Here is a 23,041-nt window from a genome sequence, read left to right as displayed (position 1 = left end):
GAGCTGGCCCACACGCAGTGCTGATATATGCAAGGAGTGCCATGCCAGGCAGGGATATTCCCCACGTAGGGGAGTGCAAGGAGTGCGCCCTGTAAGGAAAGCTGCCCAGTACAAAAACAGTGCAGCCTGCCCAGGAATGGCGCCACACACACAGAGAGCTGACGCAGCAAGACAATGCAACAAAAGAGAGACACAGATTCCGGGTGCCAGTGACAAGAATACAAGCGGACACAGAAGAATACACAGTGAACAGAGGGCAGACAAGTGGGGGGAGGGGTGGGGAAGGGGGAAAAAATAAATAAAAAATAAATCTTAAAAAAAAAATTATTCTACAAAGTAAAACAAATATATGAGTAAAGTGAAACAAATATATGAGTAAAAACAGAACTAAACTGAAATATACTTTTGTCCCCCTCTTAACTAAATATATAATGGTGATATTTCTTTGATAAAGGCTAATACAGAAAAAATGCCTATGAATCTGGTATTATGTTTCCACAGTAAGAAAAACAATTTGGTCTACTCCTTTTATGCCATATATTATGACAGAGCCAAAAATGCCGAACAAATATACACCATTGAGAGTTCAAATTCATAAATTGATATTCTTACCAGAGATTCAATTTGCCTATTTCTGCTACTGAAAAGCTGTAGCAATTCATCCCTGAACATATGACAAATTCAACCACAGATTCCAGGCATGTATATGATCTTTAGGGCAAGGGTGGCAATTGTGACGCTCACATGTTAAGTAAGCACTTTCAAATAGCTCTCTCATTTTAAAACTGTCAAATACATCTCTCATGTTTAAAGCACTGTCAAACACAGCTCTCAGCAACTTAGTGAGTTAAAACTATTAAGCATGATTAATTCAATGGTTCATAGAACACATGTGGTAAGTAGGAAAAAAACCACCCATGAATGTGAAATTCATCCACAGTTTAGGTAAATTAATTTGAAACTTAGTTTAAAATTTTAATGAATTTCTTTCTATATACTTAAATAAATGACCTGTAACAAAATATCCATTAAATCTAACTGTATTTATTTAGCTACATAAAGAAGGCTAATAATACACTGAAGAAAATTCAGCTCAAAAATACTAATGACATTACTGGTTGATTTTACCATCTCTTCTTAACCACCACTTGCGGTTTTATTAAGACTGCATTCTGATGATCAGGATATACATCTGGGTTATCCTAACTTCAATTAGTCTAAATCTTAATTTTGGTGTTTTTGTGGCCAAAGAATACTGGGAAAAGCTATGCATGTTACAGAAGGGAATTTATAATAAAAACAAATAAGAGAATTTACGCTTTAAGCCAAGAACAAAAATGTGCCTGTATTTCCCTAATACAAACCCTATATATCCATTGCCATTTTACTTGAATCCAGATATATATGAATTTCTTTCTTTTAATAATAGGGAAAACACCCACAAACCTATTCTCATTAATTTTCATTTGATCATAATTATCAGAGGAAAAACTGTTTTTTGAGGGGGAAGGGAAGAGGAGATGGAGCATCTAACAAGGGATTTTTATTTACCCAGACCTAGAAGAGGAAAAAAATAATAATTTACCATTGATCACCTCTTAGAAATTTCAGATGGGAATAAGAATTTATTTTTAAGTTAAAGAACAAAATGTAAAAGTAATTACACCATCTTCTCCACTTTTGTATGCTTGAAAGTGTTCATAACAAAATGTTTTTTAAAAATGTAACTGAGATAAACCCACAGGTAGTCCAAACCATTTCATAAATAATACAAGAAATAAGAAAAAGAAAAACCAAGAAACTACTGTAGGTGAACTACTTACCTCTTTAATTTTAGACGCAAGTTCCTGCCTTTCTTTTGAAACTTTGGCAATTTTTTCATCCAATTCTTGCCTCTGGAAAGAGTGAGAATGTCACATTAAAACTAAACTAAGCATTTTAAAACTTTCCAATGGACTGCCTCACATTTCAAAAGAGTAGGCCTATTTTATCAATGAAAATCTTATTAATCCACTTTTTTTCACTTTATAAGTCCTGAAATTCTTTGTTTCACTGCGTAAGATTCAGTTATGTCCAGTTTATTAAATGTATATTATTTTTGTCTGCCTAATATTCCAACCTTTGGTAATCGATCCTCCACTATTTTCTAGTAGTAATCAGTCGTTATCCTCTGGTCAGAATAATGGGCATATAATAAGGCAAATCATACTACCCATTATCTTAAAAACAAGATTTGGACTAGCTTACCCACTCCTGGACTAATCTGAGTCCTTTTCTTCTAAGGCTTCTAACTGGGATCGTGAAGCCTAGAGATGCTGTCCCTCAACAAATCAAGGGGTGGAGAAATAACATTTGAATTTCTAGATCCAGACATGCTGAGGTAAGCTTATTCATGGACTTTCCAGTCATATAAGCCAAATGAATTCTTTTTGTGTAACCTAATGTGAAATGGGTTTCTTTAAGCATTAAGTGAAAGAGGGCTATTAAATTCAGCAAAGCTTTACTATAGGCAAGAATCAGCAATGTTAGTCAAATCCAAATCTCATTTGTTTTTGTAAATAAAGTTTTATTGGAACACAGTCGTATCTATTTATGTACTGTTTATAGCTGTTTTATGCTACAACAACAGAGTTTAAGCAATCACAACAGAGACTACATAACCTGCAAAGCCTAAAATATTTACTATTTGGACCTTTAGAAAAAGTTTGTTGATCCCTTATTATCACTTTATTATAACTGTTTAAAAATTGGTAATATACACCTTGTACACTTAATACACAGTTCTCCAATAAAAGCACAGCAGCAATTATTCATCAAATAGATCGTATACTTAAGAATTATTTAAAAAACATTAATCAAAAAAATGTTTAGGCACATCTCACCCTGTAGCACACCCGCAACCATGTCTAGAGTTGTGTACTGTTTTTCTTTTCTTGTGTCTTAATAAACTTTTTACTCCCTTGCCTATACTATGGCATGTCCTTAAATTCTTTTATGTGACACAGCCAAGAACCTAGAAGCCTAAAACCCAGAGTGTTCTGCTAACATATCTGGCAAGCTATGGAAGGAGACAAAGAGAATCAACGCCTTCCAGAACAAGGTATTAGTCAAGCGAAGATTTCATGCACCTCCAACTACCATGCCCGATCTGTCTTCCCTCAATCTCAATAGAACCAGAGCGTTTTACACTCTGTCAGGCGAGGACTACTCCCCCTAACAAGCAGGAAGTAGCTACAGAAGAATGACCATCACCCTTCAGCTTCCCCTTAAGAATAAGTATGTAAACTCTCTGAGGGGAGAGTTGAGGCAGGTTAGTATAGGTAAAGACGGAAGGCAGCTGGAACCCAGCAGAGAACATGGCCATGATATCCTACCTGCCAGAAAAGAACAAAACCAAAAAACGGCACCTATACCCTGAACACGAGGTCCCATTTGGAACTCCTTCTGGCGTCAAGGGGAAGCCAGGATAACGCTAAACAACAGGTGTTCCCATTGGCCCCCTGAAAGCTAAGAGGTGGAGCAACCAATCAGAACAGCAAACAGGTGGGAACACTCCCCAACAGTAGGAAAGGGGAGGAGGAAAGGCTTTAAAAAGGACTAACCTGAGGCCCCACATGCATGTCTCACACTGTAGCACACCTGCAACCATGTCTAGGGTTGTGTATGGTTTTTCTTTTGTTTATAATAAACTCTTTACTCCCTTGCCTACTCCTGCCACCCCCCAAAAAAGTTTATATACCTGTATTTCCCTTCCACCTCGGCACAAAGCACGCTGGCGGGAAAGTTCATCTAGTTGATGATCTAGAAACTCCTTTCTTCTATGCATCTCCTGAACATGAGAAGGTAAGTCCTTTTCTAAAATAATAAAATAAAGATATTCACAAACATGCACACACAAGAAGAACACTAGATCCCAAAGCTAGACTATCCTAGGAGTTCCAAACTACTCTTAATTCCTAAATCATTTTCTACCATAAAATAGAAAATAGGTAACACTAGTATGTACTTTATTAAGTACTTACTCATTCTGTGGTTAACTTGGCTGTCCAAACTGAACCTTAGGACCTCGTTATTAATAGACTTTTCTGGACCCAGTCGTACCAAATTTATATCACCACAGTTCCCTGTTGATAAAATTCACACACATTAATAAGGACACTGCCAAACGATCCTGTCTGTGTACCTAACAACTATCTCTAAACAAATATATTCGCACTCAGAAAAAGGAGCAAACTTGAACTATTAATCAACTAGATACCACAATTACACCAGGAGCTTTTTATACATTTCATATATTCCTCCAAACAACCCTGTAAGGCAAGCATTTATCATTTTTACCTAATAGAGGCTAGCAAGGTCCCAAAAATAGAACATTGCAGAACTGAGATTTTATAACGTAGAACATTCTATGATAAAATATATATGCAAAATACTAGCTTTCTTAACGGCAGGATGTTTCAAAGACTTTTATATATTAATAAATATTTTAATTTCCAAAACAGAATCTCATTTGACCATGAAATCTGTTTCTGTAAAATACTCAGAACAAAGTTTTAAAAACTCTGGTCTATATCACATTGCTACTCCAGAAATTTAAAGGCCTCAGGATGCTGTAAATTCTTGGACATAATAATTTCAAAAATTGTATATATCATTTAAACTTTTTGTTTATTAACTACATACGATAGACAGCTTTACGCCAATATCTTTAAAACGTAAGATGAGGTGGAAATTTTCCTTGAAATAATGAAGTAGCAAAACTCACTAAAAAATAGAGAACCTGAATACACCTATAACCTTTAAAGAAATTGAAGCAATAGGTAAAAAACGATCCATTCTGTAAAAAAAAAAAAAAAAAAAAAAAACAGAAAATACAAAGCGAAAAAAAGTGCAGCCTGCCCAGGAATGGCGCGGCACACAGAGAGCTGACACAACAAGATGACGCAACAAAAAGAAACACAGATTCCAGTGCCACTGACAACAACAGAAGCGGACAAAGACGACGCTGGGGTGGGGGGGAAGGGGAGAGAAATAAATAAATAAATCTTTAAAAAAAAAAAGAAAAAAGAAGAAAGCAGACAGTGAGCGCAAGACAACGGGGGGTAGGGAGGAGGATAAATAAATAAATCTTAAAAAAAAAAAGCACACACACACAAAATAAGGGATACCATTGCAACAGGAATTCTCATACCCTGCTTTTGGGAGTGTAAATTGGTACAACCACTTTAGAGTACAATTTGGCATTACCAAGAAAACTGAAGATGTGCAAATCCTTCAACCCAACAATGTCACTTCTAGGTATAATATGCTATCCCTATAACATCATAGCCTCTTATCTTGACCTATAGTATGAAGCACACGTCACAATTGAAATCAATTTCACAAAACAATATTTACCCTCTCTATCCGCAATGTACTGTGTTTTTTCTATTCTTTTTAAAGTATGCTGGTTATGACCTCCCTAAACTCATTTTACAATTAATCAAACCCACAATTTGAAAAGGCATGCCCTAGAAAGCTGCACATACATACAACACATGAGTAAGAATGCAGTGCTTTAGGATATTTAGTGTATGTGGCAGTTTGATACTATTTATGAATTCCAAAAATAGATATAGGGTTATGTCTGTAAACTGGTCTGTTCTTCTGGGTGCATTAGATTGTGTAAGATTAAGAGGTTTCACTTTTACTTGATTAAATTAAGACTGGGGTTTTGATTTGGCCACGTCAGTAGGACACTGAGCCCCCACCCCCTTGGTGAACAGGGACTCACAGAGAAAATGGCATGGCAGAGAAAGAGTTTGAGTTTTTGATGCTGGAGTCCTGGGAAGTAAACACACAGAGAAGGAGATAAATGAGTAAGGAGAGAAGGTTCCATTAGACATGGCAGAGGCCCTGGGAAGAGAGACAAGCTGTTCACCTGAGAGTTTACAGCTGGTCTTATGAAGAGAGCATAGCAGCTGAGCCCAGAGAAAAATGAGCCCCAGGGGGAGAGACAAGCCATATGCTAACCTACAGCTGAAAAAGGAAGGAAATGGAACGACAGATCCTTAGAAGAAAAAAGAAGGCTAAACCCTCGCGGACACCAACAGACATCTTGCTCCAACACATTGCAACAGACTTTGGTAAGGGAAGTAACAAGACTTCATGGTCTTGTGACTATAGGCTTCTACCCCAAATAAATACCTTTTATAAATGCCAACACATTTCTGGTACTTTGCATCAGCACCCCTTTAGCTGACTAATACACTGTATTACCTTTAACTGTTGTATAGTTTATTTCATAGTACAATTTCTGTAGCCATTGCAGTAAACATTTTTATACCTGCATGGGAAAGATATGCAACTGTATAAGAATGTCCACTCTAACACGGTTTGAAAAAACAACAAAAAACCTGGGAAGAACCCAAATTTCTGTCAGTGGAAATGAATAAATTGTGCATTCATGAAGTGAAATACCACACAGCAGTTAATATGAATTAATACAGCTATACATAAAATCATAAATCTCCTAAGCATAACCATGAGTGGAAAAAGCAAGTTGCAGACTGACAATATACTGATAAGTTTTAAGAGGCAAATTCTGTATTTGGGTGATACATATGTAGTAAAAGGAAAAATGTGTGTGATACCCCAGAATAAAGATGACATATCCCTCCCTCCTTTGTAGCTCAAGTACAGCCATGTGAGAAAGCTCAGAGCAAGAAATAAAATGGAAGTGCTATTGGCAGCTTCTAAGAATTTTCCTTAAAAGATGACTAGGTACATTCCCTTGCCCCTTGTCTTTTCCTCAAACCTGCAGGACATCATTACCAGAGATGGAGCAGTCAGCTCTACCCATGAGGTACACTAAGGAGTAGAGATCATATGTAACTGAGTAACAAGACAGAAGGAGGGAAACAGACTTTGGCCCAGTGGTTAGGGCGTCCGTCTACCACATGGGAGGTCCGCGGTTCAAACCCCGGGCCTCCTTGACCCATGTGGAGCTGGCCATGTGCAGCGCTGATGCGCGCAAGGAGTGCCGTGCCACGCAAGGGTGTCCCCTGCGTGGGGGTGCCCCACGCGCAAGGAATGCACCCGTGAGGAAAGCCGCCCAGCGTGAAAAGAAAGAGCAGCCTGCCAAGGAATGGTGCCGCCCACACTTCCTGTGCCGCTGACGACAACAGAAGCGGACAAAGAAACAAGACGCAGCAAATAGACACCAAGAACAGACAACCAGGGGAGGGGGGGAAATTAAATAAATAAATCTTTAAAAAAAAAAAAAAAAAGACAGAAGGAGCTGATCTCTGAAGACTCTTTACAACAAAGCCACCATACCAGTCCCGCACTGCCTACCTCTGGATTTCTGAGTAAGAATGAAATAAATGTCTATCATATTTAAGTCACTGTTTTTGGAGACTCTATTAATTGCAGTCAAATCTAATCCTAACTGATAAAAGGCATCATCAAGATATTGGTGAGGAAGGTAAGACATAGGAACCTGGAAACGTAGTCTAACACAAAGCCATAACCATACCATCCAAGGAAACAAATTATTTTATGTCTTCTACTCAAGCATCCTGAATTATCTATGGTAATGCTATTCACCATTACATAAATTCTACTCCTATAGTATTTTTAACATCTTCACACTTCAGTTTCCCCATCCATAAAATATAAACAGATTATTTAATACTTCACTCACAGGATTATTTGGAGGATAACTGACACACAGTCAGCACTCAAAAACTATAAACTAGTTTTGTCTTTATTGTTTCTAGTAAGCTAATGCTTACTGAAAGCCTCTTCTTTCACCATCTGCTAATACTCTAGCTTTTCAGTCCCTCAATATCTACTGAGCACCAGGCATTGTTCTAGGAACTGGGGATACAGCAGGGTACAAATCAAAACCCCTGCTGGGAAGTGGATGTGGCTCAAGCCAGTTGGGTGCTCGCCTACCACATGGGAAGTTCCAGGTTCAGGTCTCAGTGCCTCCTAAAGAGGACAAGCAAGATAGCAAGCTAATGCAACCAGCTGGCGCAGCAAGGTGATGCATCAAGATAACACAACAAGGAAACATAATGAGAGACAAAACAAGCAGGGAACGGAGTTGGTTCAAGCAATTGAATTCCTCCCTCCCACATGGGAAGTCCTGGGTTCAGTTCCCAGTGCCTCCTAAAAAGAAGACAAGTAGACACAGAGCACACAACAAACAGAAATAGAGTGCAGAGAGTGAGTGCAAATACTGATGGGCAGAGCAGGAATTTATAAAATTTAAAATCTTTAAAAAAAACAACAAACAACAACAAAAAACCCCTGCCATCATGGTGCTCACTGTATTTAAGCTATTTTGAACCATCTGAGGTTCTCCTGCATCTAGTCCTTTTTATTTATAGTAACCTCTTCCCTCACTTTCTGTGGCTAACTCCTAATGGCTCTTCAGGTTTCATCTGACATGTTATTTCCTCCAAAGGCCTCCCCTAACCTTCATATGACTGAATCAAGGACCCCTCTTAGTACCCTATTATAAAACTTACCACTCTAATACTGTAACTGCCCATTACCCAACCACTTCCCTCAATAACTATATGTATCCCCGAAGGCAAAGACTGTTTTTGTTCACTGTTGAAACCTCAAAATCTAGCATAGTACCTGGCACAGAGTAAGTGTTCAATAATATTTGCTAAATAAATCAATGAGTACATATGGGTCATAGCACCTGGAGAAGTTGTTACCAGGAATGGCTTGCTCTTTGTCATTCAGAGCTGCCCACCCTAAACAATGCAAACAAAATACAAAATAAATTAAAACTGCACATAAGGATCATACCCAAAGGATTCTTCTTGTCTTTACATTTTTCTTTGAATTCGAGGATAATTTTTTTCATAAGTTCATCAACAGCTGCATTGGAAGGTGCACACACAAGGACCCGGTTTTGTTTGATTTTGGCATTGGAGTTTTCATCTGAATGTCCCCTTCTCTGGTTCTACAATTTGGCACATACATATTCCACCCAAAAGAAAAAAAAAATGGATTAGCTCTCTTACATAGGTTTACCATTTCTCTCTACTTCCATGTAAGTTCAAAAGTTGTCACTACAGTTAAAAATAAAAGATCTACAATGTCACATTGATATTAAAATTACTTTTGCATAAAATTTGGTCATATTACTCTGAGCCTCACCTTACCATCCACTTGTTTTAATCAATACTCAATCCAACCAAAATGCAGCCCAGGAATACATTCAAAACAGTTTCCCTGGATTAGATGAGACACATAATGAAGGCAGAAGACACCATTCTAGCTCTATTTATTAGTTTTACACAAGATAGTGTTTTCTGTTCTTTTTACTTCTTATAACCCTCCCTTCCTTTGCTACCCTTTTCTCAGATATAGTTTCACAAAATATAAAAAATACATACAAAAGTGAAAGTAAAAAATTACTAACTTAATTACACGTCAGTTATTTCAAGTAGAAAACAATGTACCAAATTATGGACAACAATGCCCTCAATCATACTCTACCTCTGTCAGTAGGCGGTACAGGAGGCCAACGATAGTTTTTGATTTTCCTGTTCCAGGTGGTCCATGAATCAGACAGATTTTGGCAACTGATGGTGAGTGTTTTACCATGGCATAGGCAGTTTCTATTGCTTTCTTTTGGTCTTCATTGAAATCTCTTAAGTAGGCAATCTAATTAAAAAAAGTTAATGGAAAACTACTGATCTTATTATCAGTCAGAAGTTTTGATTATGGTCAGGCAAGACCCCAAACTAACCTTTAATCTAAAAACCATTTTCATTACTGGAAGAAAGCTAACTATTTAGGAATGTTTATATGCTTCAGTCCATTTTCAAATACTGCGACTATATTTTTGTTTATGATTCTTACAAAGAAGATCATAATAAATTGCATTTAATTTTCTTCTGTTTATTCTTTAGTTCTCTCCATTTTAGTTAATTCTTTCCTTAGACTGTTAAAACTAACAGTTCCAAGATGCAGTAGAATAAGCATGGTTTCTGGGGTCTGATCTAAGTCTAAACCTCAGTTTCACATACATCGTAGGTCACTGAACTCCTAACTTCTCTCAGTCTCAGCTTTTGTCATTCATTTACTCTTGAGATACCTTAGAGGGTGAAAACTGAATGAGATAATGCATGTGAAAGCTCTAGCACACAACAGTGGTTCAAAAAAATTAGTTTCCTTTTCCTTCCTCTGGGGTGATTTCTTGGAACTTTATATATAGCTTTTACAGCTAGAATTAAATATTGATACAAAATGATAACTTCATTTTCACATCTGCAGCATTAGTCAATTCATCTATCATTTAAAGGCAAAAATCAACTCTATTATCCTATTCCTAAACTATAATCACATAAACATGTAAGTAGGATGCTAGGGAAGCCAATGTGGCTCAGTAGTTGAGCACCGGCTTCCCATATATGAGGTCCCGGGTTAAATCCTCGGCCCTCAGTAGCTTTAAAAAAACAAAAAAAGGATACTGACGTAATATTTTAACATTACCCTTCAAATATCCTTTCAATTCTTTATTGTACAGTGCATTTTCCTAAGGTAGTTAATCTAATTACATACTCTGCAATATTAAAGGCACACACATTCTAAAGAGAAATAAGCACTCAAAAACACCATTGCATTCACAGTGAATATTTCTTTGTTGCAGACATATAGGAGTATAAAGCAGCTAATAATATAATGATGTTTTAAATATCCTGACATGAAATTTTCTGACTTTCCTCGCTATCATATAATCATTACTCACAATTCTCTCAGATGTCGTAGTTAGTAAATCTTTTGTACAGAAGTCCATGGGATTTGGATTCAGAACAGCTCTGGCCAGTTGGTTCCGACCACTCAACAGAGACATGGCTTTTAACTTCCTTTGTGTAGTTACCAGAGAACTGATTACAATACATTTGACAAGTTCATTTAAATTGACTGGCAAACTGTCTTGAGTCTGGATGGAAAGGGAACACTCTGATTTCCCATTACGTACTATTATCAAGAAGAAAAAGCAATTTAAGTTACCAGTGAATACCATGGTTGAATTTAAAAGGCTATTTAGAACTAAGTATTTTATAACTTAGGTTTTTCTGTGATATATCATTTCAATAATTCATTCAATAAATCTTTACTGGATGCCTTCTAAAAATAAGGAAAAGTTCCTGTCCTTAAGACACTTACTTTATAGAAGAGGCAGGCAGATAACCAAACAAACCAAACACACATCTGGTGGTGATAAGGACTATGAAGAAAGCAGAAAAAGGGGTGAGAAAGTGATAAGGGGGTATATTTTAAGATAGGATGGCCAGGGAAGATCTTCCTGATAACATATAAACAGATACTTGAAATAAGTATGCCATGCCCTAACCTAGGGAGAGTGTTACATGCAGAAAATCAGGAGCTGCAAAGGATGTAACTAAAGCATTTTAGGAATGGGGAGACGGCTAGTATGGCTGGAAGGAAAAGTATGGAGTACAGTGCTAGAAGATCCAGAGAATAAAACAAACCTATACTTAATAGGGCACTAGAGACCATGGGATTGACTCTGAACTTTATTCTAAATCAGATGGAGGGCCACTGGGAAGTTTTATGCGGAGAAGTGACAGGCTTCTAATTTATATATTTAAAAAATCACTACCAAGTGAAGAATAAACTTGTGGGAAAAAAGTACAGAAGCAAAAAGATCACTTACAATAGTAGCTTGGACCAGGATGTAGTTGTAGAGACAGGAACTGGATTGTGAATATATTGCAAAGAAAACAATAAGATTTGCCAATGAATTTAGATGTAAGGTGTGAGAGAAGGAAGAACAAAACCCTCACTTACTGATAGGGAAAGAGTGGAAAAACAGATGTCAGGTGGAACAGTCAAGTGTTCAGTTTTGGATTCGCTGGTTTCAGAAGTCTAAGAGATCTCCAAATGGAAACATTAGATAGAGAGTTGGATATCTGAAGGTTCTATGACAGAAATATAAGTCTGGCAAAAGTAATTATTAGCAATAGCCAAGAACACAGATTAAACCATACACATCCCTGTCACAACTCTTCTAAATGCATCCTATGCAAAGGATTAAGCTCTGATCACACTAATAAAAATAAAGCTTAGAAAAATTACATTACACTTAGAAAAATAAAGCATGAAGTTGAACTCTAAATAACTTTGCTATTTTTAGAATATGATGCAAAAAGGGGAATGAATACTAATATCAGAGACTAAGAAAGTTAACAAACATTAAAAAGGTAGCATGACATATAAGAATATTGGACTTTACAGACAGACAAAAGTAGGTTTCAGGGCAGTGAATTTATCAGTGGTTTGAACACCTGCCTCCCATGTATGAGGGCCTAGGTTCAATCCCCAGTACCTCTAAAAATAAAAAAAAAAGTTCCAATTCTGGACCTAACACTGTTACTACCCTGAATAAGTTATTTAACATTCTTTAGCCATGGTTTCCTGATGATCAGCAAACAAGTAACTCCTACTTCCTTGTAGGGCTATTGGGAAGATAAAAAATATATATAAGAAGGACAAGGCATAATGCCTGTGGGCACCCAGTAGGTACTCATTAATTCAAGCTAACATTATTTTTGTTATTATATTACCTTAGGGAGATAGGTCGCTATAAAGAATGGATGGGCGTGATAGAAACAAGACACCCCTCAAGCTACCTTAAAATGAATTTTATGTTTGCTCTTTTCTTTGTTAATTAGCCCCTAAAACAAGACTGGATGTGATTAAATATATAGGAAATACATGGTTAGCAAACTGTTTTTAACAAACACAATGACAGATGAAGATGTATACCAGAAAGAGAAGACTATAACTAAAGAAAGCTTTTAAACCAAAAACTAAATAACAGGGCCTTTGAGTTTAGAAAAACTAGAAAAAGGACTCTGAACAAGTAACCAATACTGCAAATCCATGTCTGGTAAGTGTATAGAAAATACATGACCAGTAAAGCACAATTTAGAGAGAAATTAGAAGATACAGCTTACTCTGTATTATCTGATACAAAGACTTCTTTCCAATGCCTTACTATTACTTACTGACTGAAGTACGTCGAAATTTATGAACATAACCACAGTGATATTCATGGAAATCTTGTATGTGGTTTCTTTCTGTATCTTTCTCCTCTCCATTTAGTTTTTCAGGAACCAAAAACACCAAATCATTTTCCTTTGGATGAAGCTGCTTAGTCAGTTCACATTCCTTAAGATAAACTATTAAAAACAAGAAGTCAGCCTTTATTTAACGCTATAGGAATCATTTTAAATAAATTTAACTTAAGGGAAATTAAACCCTTGTACTAAGTTCAAGTAAGTATACAGCATTAATGAACTCAGTATAAATTTCAAATTGATAGACTAGGGGAGTGGATGTGGCTCAAGTGGTTAAGCACCTGCTTCCCACATGGGAGGTCTTGAACTTGATCCCCAGTGATTCCTAAAACACAAAAACAAATGAAAAAACCAACTCAGGTAAGCCGATGTGGCTCAGTGGTTTAGCGCCAGCTTCCCACATTTGAGGTCCCAGGTTCAATCCCCAGCACCTTAAAAAAATTTAAAAAATAAAATAAAAAGTTGGTAGACTAATCCAATAAAAAAATTTAAGTATTGATTATAAAGTACTACAAAACTTTTCTTAAAAACTGATAAAAAACCAAAAGGTGGAATGGCTAATAATTTTTTATTCTTTCAGGTTTAACTGGCTTTTAATCAAGAGAGTCTCTTTTTTTCTTCCACTTTGAAAATGAAAGAAGTGAAAATCTCAGGATAAAGTTCAGAAATAGATTCAGGAGGAAAGGAGGTACAGGGAATAAACTAAATCAGACTGGGAAAAGAGTAAGAACTGGAATTTTAAAAAGTTCAGTACCAACTGCCAAATACAGCAACAATGTACTGACTAAACTAAATATTGAGACTAGGTAGAATGAACCACTAAATCAAAAAAAAATGGACAAAAGATATTTAAAAGGTGACTGTGCTAGTTCGAGTCTTTTGTGGACCCCAGAAAATCCTGTTCTTAAAGCATACCCATTCCTGTGTCTATAAACCCACTGTAGTTAGGACCTTTTGATTAGATTCAGTTAAGGGACCCTCATTTTGATTAGATCACTTCAGTACAGCAGGACCCAGGGTGAGTCTTCTCCTTTAGAGTTCTTTAGAAACAGGAGAAACATGCAGAGACACAGATAAAAAGCTGTAGAGAGAAAGAAACCCCAAGAAGCTGAGAGAAAGATTCCAGAGGGTGGAAATCAGGAGAACAGAGAGGTACAGAAAGAGACGAAGCCTGGAGGAGAGTGGAGAGATGAGCCATATGCTACCACTGTTGACTTACTATATTTTACTTTTCATATTAGTTGCACTTTCCAATAATGGCCTGAGAGCCTGACTACTTCCCACACCTTTCTCCTGGTACACTCACTTTAGTAAGGAAGACTGTTAAGTGCAGCTATCCCCCAGTTGAGAAAGTCATCTTTTCTAGGCTGCTGACTAGATAAATGGTCAGGACCCAAGCTGCAGGAGGTTATATAAACATATTTGGAAATTTTTTGAAAATTCAGGATTTCATCCTAAACAATTCCTGAACAGGATGGGTCTTTCTGGTTAAGTTGCATGAAACTGTTTTTCTATGAAAATGCTCTTGTCCATCTTGTACACAACCTTTCCATATGAAAGGTCTGGGTGAGAAATAAATGGTATAGAAATATAATATGTAAGTTATTATTATTAAGTGGAATACAGTGGTTTTGTAAACAACGGAGAAAAAGACTAAAACCCCGAAAAACAAAACAAAGGTAGAGGTGCGGGGGTAAGTGCATTAGAGGGTTTGGGGGCATGGCATTAATAACCTTTGTTTTTCAACACTGTTCCTGAAAACTTTCCTTTCTTCCTGAAGGAAAACTCCCTGTGCTGCTTTTCCAAGATGCTGTGAGCATTTTAAATTCAAACTGACCACTTTAAATTCAAACTGACTATGATCATAGCTGACAGCTTTGACTATGAGACAGCAAATAATATCCCCAGGTCCTGCACTTCCCATACAGAACCTCTCCACCTCCAGATTCATACACACTCATAAGGATGATGAAAGGATGCTACGACAAGCAAAACTATTTGGAACTGACTGCCTTAGGCAGTCTGTCTGAAACCAAGGATTGAATTATCTGAACTAGACTGAGAACCTCAGTATGTGTGAGGTGAAGGGGTTGCATGATGGAGGCCACCCTGGGGACCCCCTTCATCTGTACTGCCTAACTCTGGGGTTCTTAACCTTTTTTACTCCACAGACCTCTTTGCAAGTCAGGTGAAAACCACGGACCCCTTTCTAAATCCACACTATACTATGCATTATTTAATAAATATATCACACCTGAACCAACACATCACCACAAGAATGTTTTTTTGAACTTCAATTCAAGCTCATGAACCCCTTGTTAAGACCCCCTGGCCTACATTATAACCTGCTGCAGGTGCCCTAACAATTGCAAACTCCTTGTTTTCAAGGGTACAACATGTACCTTGTGGGACTATATTTCTTTTGTATATACCCCATCATGGCATTGCCTTAGCCCTAGAAGGCATTCATGTTACCTTAAACTTCTTGCCAGAGTCATGCTGTGCCTAAACTGATGCCTCAGGTCAGGTAAAAAAAGTTAATGCAGAAACTTAAGCAGAAAAGCCATCAGGTTTTCTAAGACAGACCTTTAGTTAATGGATTCTAGTTTAACTAGATAAATCCAGGACCTCTGAAGAGCATATATGAGATCAACACTGCAGGTTATCAGTAAACACTTGGAGACAAAAACTATTACAAGATTTTTCATATATAAAATTGGCAAAAAAATTTTTAATCAGTGAATACAAAGAAAATCTACACTCGTATAACCTAATTTAGAAGAGAAAATGGTAATTCCTTTTTGGTAGGCAGAAGGCAATATATGCATCAAAAGCCTTAAAATATGCAGACTGAACCAGCAAAGGGACTTATTCAAAGTATTAATAGTGAAAACTATAAACAATGTACATGCATAACTAGAAACGTTTAAAGAACTATGGCACATGCTTACAACGGATAACTATAGATTTTAAATATACTATTGTTTAATAACACTGAAGATATTTATACTATATTAAGTGAAAATAAGTGGAATATAAACTTCATGAAAGCAAGAATTTCATGTTTTCTTCACAGCTACATATCTAGCATGCAAAATCATCTACTATCAGGGAGTATAAAGTAAATATTTGCTGCATGATGAAAAAGTTATAAGTTAAATGATCCCATCTCCTGCATGTACATACACACGCATTTTACAAGGGTGAGTAGAAAATCTGACAGCATGATAAATGGATATGCACCAAAATACTGAGATTATCTCAGAATGAGGCTAAGTGTAGGTGATGTTTATTTCATTACTGGCTGATATCTAAATGCTCTACAATGAACAAGTAGTATTTTCCCAAACAAATACGTACATTCTTTTCTTCTTAAGTGGATCTAGAGAGTACGATGCAGGAAAGGGGTACAAAAATTTTTTTTACTTATTTTACATACTTCTGAACTGTTTGGTTTATTTATAATAAGTACATAAAAGTGATATGGGGAAGAAGATGTGGCTCAAGCATTTGGGTGCCTGCCTACCACAAGGAGGCCCTGAGTTTGGTTCCCAGTGCCTCCTAGAGAAGACAAGCAGGACAGCAAGCTGGCAAGAGGGGCTGGTGTGGTGAGCTGATGCAACAAGATAACACAACAAAGAGACGCAAAAAGAAGAAACACAATGAGACACAATAAAGCAGGGAGTGGAAGTGGCTCAAGCAATTACGCGCCTTTCTCCCACACGGGAGATCCTGGGTTCAGTTCCTGGTGCCTCCTAAAGAGAAGACAAGCAAACACAACAAATGGAGAGAACTCACAACAAATGGAGAGAGCAAACAGCGAGCACATAAAATGAGGTCTGGCGGGGGGAGAAATAAATAAAATAAATGTGGAAAAAAAAAAAAAGTAGTGATATGTAGGGAGTAGATGTAGCTCAAATGGTTGAGCACCTGCTTCCCATGTACAAGGTCCTGGGTTTAATTCCCAGTATCTTCAGAAAAAAAAAAGTGATATATATTTCACACCAATCATGAAACAAGAAGATTATCCAGAATATCCTTCAATGCCTGCCCTATAAAAACTATCACTGCTATTTTCCCATCAAGTCCCTTCATACATCCATCCTCTGTCTTATTCCTAGCTTCCCCTGACACTTTTACCCATGATATTCTAATTATAGAGCAGGTTGTAAAAAAATATGAAGAACTGTAATATATTAATAACTGTACCAGAAATGATCCTCAGTAATTACGATTTTAAACATATTTTTTTTCACAAATTCAGGTTAGGATATCTATATCCAGGAAATTAAAATAACGACAATTATCTCCTCTTTAATGTATTTTCCAATTATCACATATTCCAAATTATCTAAGAAACAACTTACCCACAAACTCCCAATATTTCTTATAATCAGCAGGAAATTTTCGTAAATGCAACTGATAGAAATTCTCTTTATTTGGAGAGCTGATCCATTCCTGTGCCACCTATACACAAAACGAAAAAGCAAATTAACAAAGCAAAATCATTCTGGGAAGCCATGTTTCCAGAGCAAAATTTTCCAGTTAGTGAATACCAAAACCTAGAATCTCTGGGGAAAGAAATATTAAAATTACTTTGTGGCAGCTTAATGAAATTGTCTATTAATTAATTCAGTAGCAGTCATATGTTGCAATTAAAATTTTAAAAATTAACATTTCCTCAAACAAGCCACATTTAAAGTACCCAATAGTCACATGTGTTTACTCTACTGTACAGTGCAGATACAAAAAGCATTTCCATCATCACATAAAGTACTATTGGACAGTGCTGGCAGAGGGTCTCACAAGTCCAAAATGACCTAGATTTGCTGCAAACCCTCTGGTTTCCTAACCAGCATGTCACCCTGCTGGCTTCTAAAACTCTTTGCATCCATTTTCCCAATCCTTTGCCAAAGCCCCAAACTCAGAAACACCCTTGAGGACCCACTGAGAAAATAAAGAGGAGTATCCTCAATCCCAAATTTTAAAAAGTGACTACTTATATAAACAAATCATTTTAAATTACAATTAAAAAACATACAGGGAAACAGATGTAGCTCAATCGAATGGGCTCCCATCTACCATATTGGAGGCTCTGGGTTTGCCCCAGGGCCTCCTTGTGAAGACAAACTGGCCCACGCCGGCGGAGAGCTGAGGGCCCACACCTGCAGAGAGCTGGTGCAGCAAGATGATGCAACAAAGGGAGACAAGCAGACACAGAAGAACACACAGCATGCAAGCAGCAAGGGGGGGGGGAATAAATAAATTAAACATTGTTTAAAAACCCAAAATACCTGATGAATAAATTATCTTTTGGACCCTAACAAGTGTTTTATCAGTTCCATGCCCCAAGGTTCCATACAGAATTGACAAGTCCAAAGAATCACTGTTGAAAATGCATTCTCTGTTCATAGCAATGTTACTCAACAATTGCTAAAAACTGGAACCAACCCAAATGTCCATCAACAAGTGGAGAAACAAATGTGGTATATCCATACAATGCAATATTATTTGGCATCTAAAAAGTCATTAAGTACTAATACATGATTTAACATGGATGAGTCCCAAAAACATGTTAAGTGAAAGGAGTTAGATGCAAAAGATCTCATATTGTACACTTATATGAAATGTTAAGAAAAGGCAAATCTATAAACAGAAAGTAATCAGTGTTTGCCTGGGGCATCACTGCAAATGGGCACAAGGATATTTTAGGGCATATGGAAATATTCTAAAACTGGACTGTAGTGATGGCTGTGCAACCCTAAATTTACTAAAAATCATTCAATTGAACAGTATAAAAAGGTGGACTTTACTATGTAATTATATCTCAATGCTGTTAAAAATGCATTTTAGGGGAAGCGCACTTGGCCAATGGATAGGGCATCCGTCTACCACATGGGAGGTCCATGGTTCAAACCCCAGGCTTCCTTGACCCGTGTGCAGCTGGCCCATGCACAGTGCTGATGCGTACAAGGAGTGCCGTGCCACACAGGGGTGTCCCCCATGTAGGGGAGCCCCATGTGCAAGCAGTGCGCCCCGTAAGGAGAGCCGCCCAGTGCGAAAAAACGTTCAGCCTGCCCAGGAATGGCGCTGCACACATGGAGAGTTGATGAAGCAAGATGACACAACAAAAAGAAACAGATTCACATGACGCTGACAACAACAGAAGCGGACAAAAAATGAACACATAGAGAATGGACACAGAGAACAGACAACTGGGGGCGGAGGGGGGAGGAAGGGGAGAGAAATAAATCTTTTTAAAAAAATGTATTTTAGTGGACTCAACAAAAAGAGATGAAAGGATGGATCAATAAATCTTCATCACTGCCTATCTTAAGAACATGGGATTTGCCTGAAGAGTACAACAGAAGATCCTAGATAGTTTCCATCTTGGAGAAAGGAGGGGAGCTGCTTTTAGACTGAAATGATTAGGGTCTAATATTAACTCCTACAGCAACCCCCAGGAGTCAGAGATAAAGAGAGTTGTTAATAAGTCAATCTACAATGGCAACCTAATGACTGATGGAACTTCTGGAGCTATTACAGAGAAACTCAGCTAGACAAGAACTAATGAATATACCCAGTATACTACATAACTCATTGGTTTGTATAAATAAAAGTACATTTGATGCAGTTATGGTTTTGTTTCATATCCCATCTGACTTGGGAAATACAAAAATCATGAATGGTATAAGCTAATCTTTTACATAATATATAGTTAAAAAACACAAATAAATGAAAGTTTGTAGCCCATTAGAGCATTATTAAGGTTAAAAGTAATGAACTAGGTTCAAAGGAGTAAAAATCATGCAGATGGTTATAAAATAGTCTAAGACCATTTAGAATACACTGAACAGAAATAAGCATTCAGGAGCTTTTCAAGTACTAAAGGACAGTGATAATGCCATAAAAATACATACAATGCACTATAACTTAAAAAAAAAAAAAGGATCTTCCTTTTCTACTCACTCCAAGGGGGAAAGAAAAATGCCTTGTCAGATCTGTCCTCAAAGATATGATTCCTCTCTTTTTTCCAATTATTTATGGAGAATATGTTACTCTACAAAACTGCATGTTCCTAACAATTTAGTAATTTTTTTTCCAGATCAAGTATTTTGGTACTATGTTTTTAATTCCTAAATAAAATTTAACGGCTTTTCTGTATTTACTAATACAAACTAGGTAAACATTCCTATAATTTAACATTCTTCTGAACAATCCTATAGATAGTCCTATTTTCAGTAAAGTTCAAAGAAAATGTTTGATAAGGCATAGATTTTACTGCATTGTATGAGTCCAACCCAGCAGCACAAAAAAACCAGTCATATCTACAAAGTAAAACTGTACAACAGCTCTGTATACTAAAGTATTATTAATAATGCAGTTTCTAAGGATCAAACTATCAGCTAGCTGACTTTGCTTTTATGATGGATATTAACATCTTCATCTAGCATAACAATGTCACTAAAACACTGTCCACAAGTATGCACTACTAGTTGTCACTGAGGTGGGAATTTAGTCCAAAGAGCAAATATTCATTTTCATGAAACATGCAGAGGTGAATTTTCAATCCACAAACTATTTCTCTCATAGAGTGGAAGTTATTATTGTTGTTGGTAAATGCCAAGAACTTTTTGTCACTTGAGTAAAAGTATTTATCATTAGATTGGCTATGGCATGCGAAAGAGGTTCAATAACTCTGTCAAGGGCATGGCAAAAACATCATTAGCACTATCAGTCCATACTGTAATTGTTGCCTTGATTATGCTTCAACACGAAACTTCACACACTTCTAGTTAGTGTCTCACAACACAGCATCTTCTACCTCTTCATTACCTAACCTGGCACGGGACTCACTGCTGGACTTGACTTCTTCTAGCAGCAAATTCATCAAAACCTTGTGAAAGAGCTGCATATTCCTTTTTTTCCCAGGGGGAATGCTGTAAAAGGAAGTCATATCATCTTGTTTTTCTACTTCCTTTAACATACTCTCCTTTTGAAATTCATGAAATGCTTCTTTCACCACTTTGTCTAGATCTATTTTGTCTTGAAATTCTAGCCCAGGCTTTCTTTCCAGTACAATAGATAAAACCATTAGTAGCTCCACAATAATCTGTCCACACTTTGGCTCCTATTTCCGAAAATGTCTTCAACAAAGTGAAAGAAATTCATTTCATACAGTCACATCTAAAAGGGTTGGTTGTTGTGGCAAATGCTTCCCAGTTACAATACCATTAAGCATATGCTCCAGGATCTGCCAAACTTGGTTAAAGAACCCCAGGGGGTTGGGGACAGTTATATTCAAAGAAGCCTATTCATCCACAATCTTCTGTTCTGTAGAAACTGGACAATGTCTAATAGAAGTTGTTTAACTTTACTAGGTGGCAGCCGATGAAAAGTCTATGGCTGGCTCGTCTTCGTCACAATCTGTAGTTCATACTCCATGGCATGGATGATCCACCCAATTCATATTTTCAGCATGCCACTGAATAACTCAGGATTATTAGAGATGATCCAGCCAAAACAGATGATCAGTTCTTGCTGGATGACCACTCCCCTCTTATCATGGGTATTACACTTATAATAGATGTCTTGGAGACAAAGGATTGGAGATAACTTCTAATCCCAAAGGCACCAAGTTACCTGTTTGCCCTGCACTAACATATTAGTAATAGATGGGGCCAGGCTGTCAACTACTTTTTTTTTTTTTTTTAAAGATTTATTTATTTATTTAATTTCCCCCCTTCCCCTGGTTGTCTGTTCTTGGTGTCTATTTGCTGCGTCTTGTTTCTTTGTCCGCTTCTGTTGTCGTCAGCGGGACTGGAAGTGTGGGCGGCGCCATTCCTGGGCAGGCTGCACTTTCTTTTCACGCTGGGCGGCTCTCCTCCGGGCGCACTCCTTGCGCGTGGGGCTCCCCCACGCGAGAGACACCCTTGTGTGGCACGGCACTCCTTGCGCGCATCAGCACTGCGCGTGGCCAGCTCCACACGGGTCAAGGAGGCCCGGGGTTTGAACCGCGGACCTCCCATGTGGTAGACGGACGCCCTAACCACTGGGCCAAAGTCCGTTTCCCAACTACTTTATTTTAAAGACTTGCCATATGGTGTAAAACCAAAGTTTTTTGCTGCCAATTTTTCTGTAGGCTTTCTCAATGTGATCAGAAATAGTACCTTCCTTTGTGACGAAGTTGGGGCCTTCTCTTTTGAGCAGCATGCCCAGCAGGATGGCTTGGCTAGCCAGACAACTGCAGTCATTGTTTTTCAAGCATTTTGTGAGTGGGTTTGTTTTTCCACTCAGTAATGGTGATAATTCAGTTGCTGTTCCAGTTCAAAAGTATTGTGGGTGTGTTACTGACTTTTGAATGTCTGGGAAGTTTCTAGTTCTTCGACTCCTCCAAGCCTTTTTAAAAGGCTGCCAGCATACCTAATATGGGGTTAAACTGGCTACTTCTTATGTTGTTTTCCAGAATGAGAACAAGGAAAAGCAGATATCCATGCATTTTCTAATACTGCTTAATGAACCCTAAGGTATTCTTTATTTTATCTATCGGCAGTAAAACATCTTCAGACATGCAGAAATCACTTAGGTCAAAGATGATTGGATAAGAAAAAAAAAGATGATGGTATAAGAAACCACAATTTTTCCTAGAAGGCAATAAATCTTCCATGTACCTGGGCAGTCAACCGCCTACCTGGCCTTCTGGAGAATCCTAGCTTTTCATTGATACCCAGGTGGAAATAAGATTTCATAAGCTCCTGCTGAGACTGTATCTGAATTAAGTTCTACCTGTTGAGGAGTTTGAATACTGTATGTGTTGAGAAAAATAAAGGATTTGGCTTTATGCTACAGAAACCGGGATTACACAAATAGAGGGAAACTTTTAACTAACTTAAAAATTATCATTAATAAACTCTAGATAATAA

General features: G+C 37.4%; 1 protein-coding gene and 1 pseudogene across 5 annotated transcripts in view; both read right to left on the bottom strand.

The window, feature by feature from the left end:
- The window catches only part of SETX (senataxin), a 109,827-nt gene that overhangs the window by 45,520 nt on the left and 41,266 nt on the right, over positions 1 to 23,041 (bottom strand). For all 5 annotated transcript variants that reach the window (XM_004468045.5, XM_058302154.2, XM_058302153.2 and 2 more), the window contains 8 exons: positions 17,486 to 17,585; positions 13,047 to 13,220; positions 10,760 to 10,992; positions 9,505 to 9,672; positions 8,809 to 8,965; positions 4,023 to 4,124; positions 3,740 to 3,855; positions 1,824 to 1,895 (listed from right to left, as the gene is read on the bottom strand). In XM_004468045.5, the coding sequence (XP_004468102.1) occupies positions 1,824 to 1,895; positions 3,740 to 3,855; positions 4,023 to 4,124; positions 8,809 to 8,965; positions 9,505 to 9,672; positions 10,760 to 10,992; positions 13,047 to 13,220; positions 17,486 to 17,585 (1,122 nt within the window). The remainder of the gene's footprint in view (positions 1 to 1,823; positions 1,896 to 3,739; positions 3,856 to 4,022; positions 4,125 to 8,808; positions 8,966 to 9,504; positions 9,673 to 10,759; positions 10,993 to 13,046; positions 13,221 to 17,485; positions 17,586 to 23,041) is intronic.
- LOC139439510 (phosphorylase b kinase regulatory subunit beta pseudogene) lies at positions 20,821 to 21,833 on the bottom strand (annotated as a pseudogene).

This window comes from Dasypus novemcinctus, chromosome 8, assembly GCF_030445035.2.
Source record: "Dasypus novemcinctus isolate mDasNov1 chromosome 8, mDasNov1.1.hap2, whole genome shotgun sequence".
Taxonomy (NCBI): Eukaryota; Metazoa; Chordata; class Mammalia; order Cingulata; family Dasypodidae; genus Dasypus; species Dasypus novemcinctus.
This window is presented reverse-complemented; position numbering and strand designations above follow the sequence as displayed.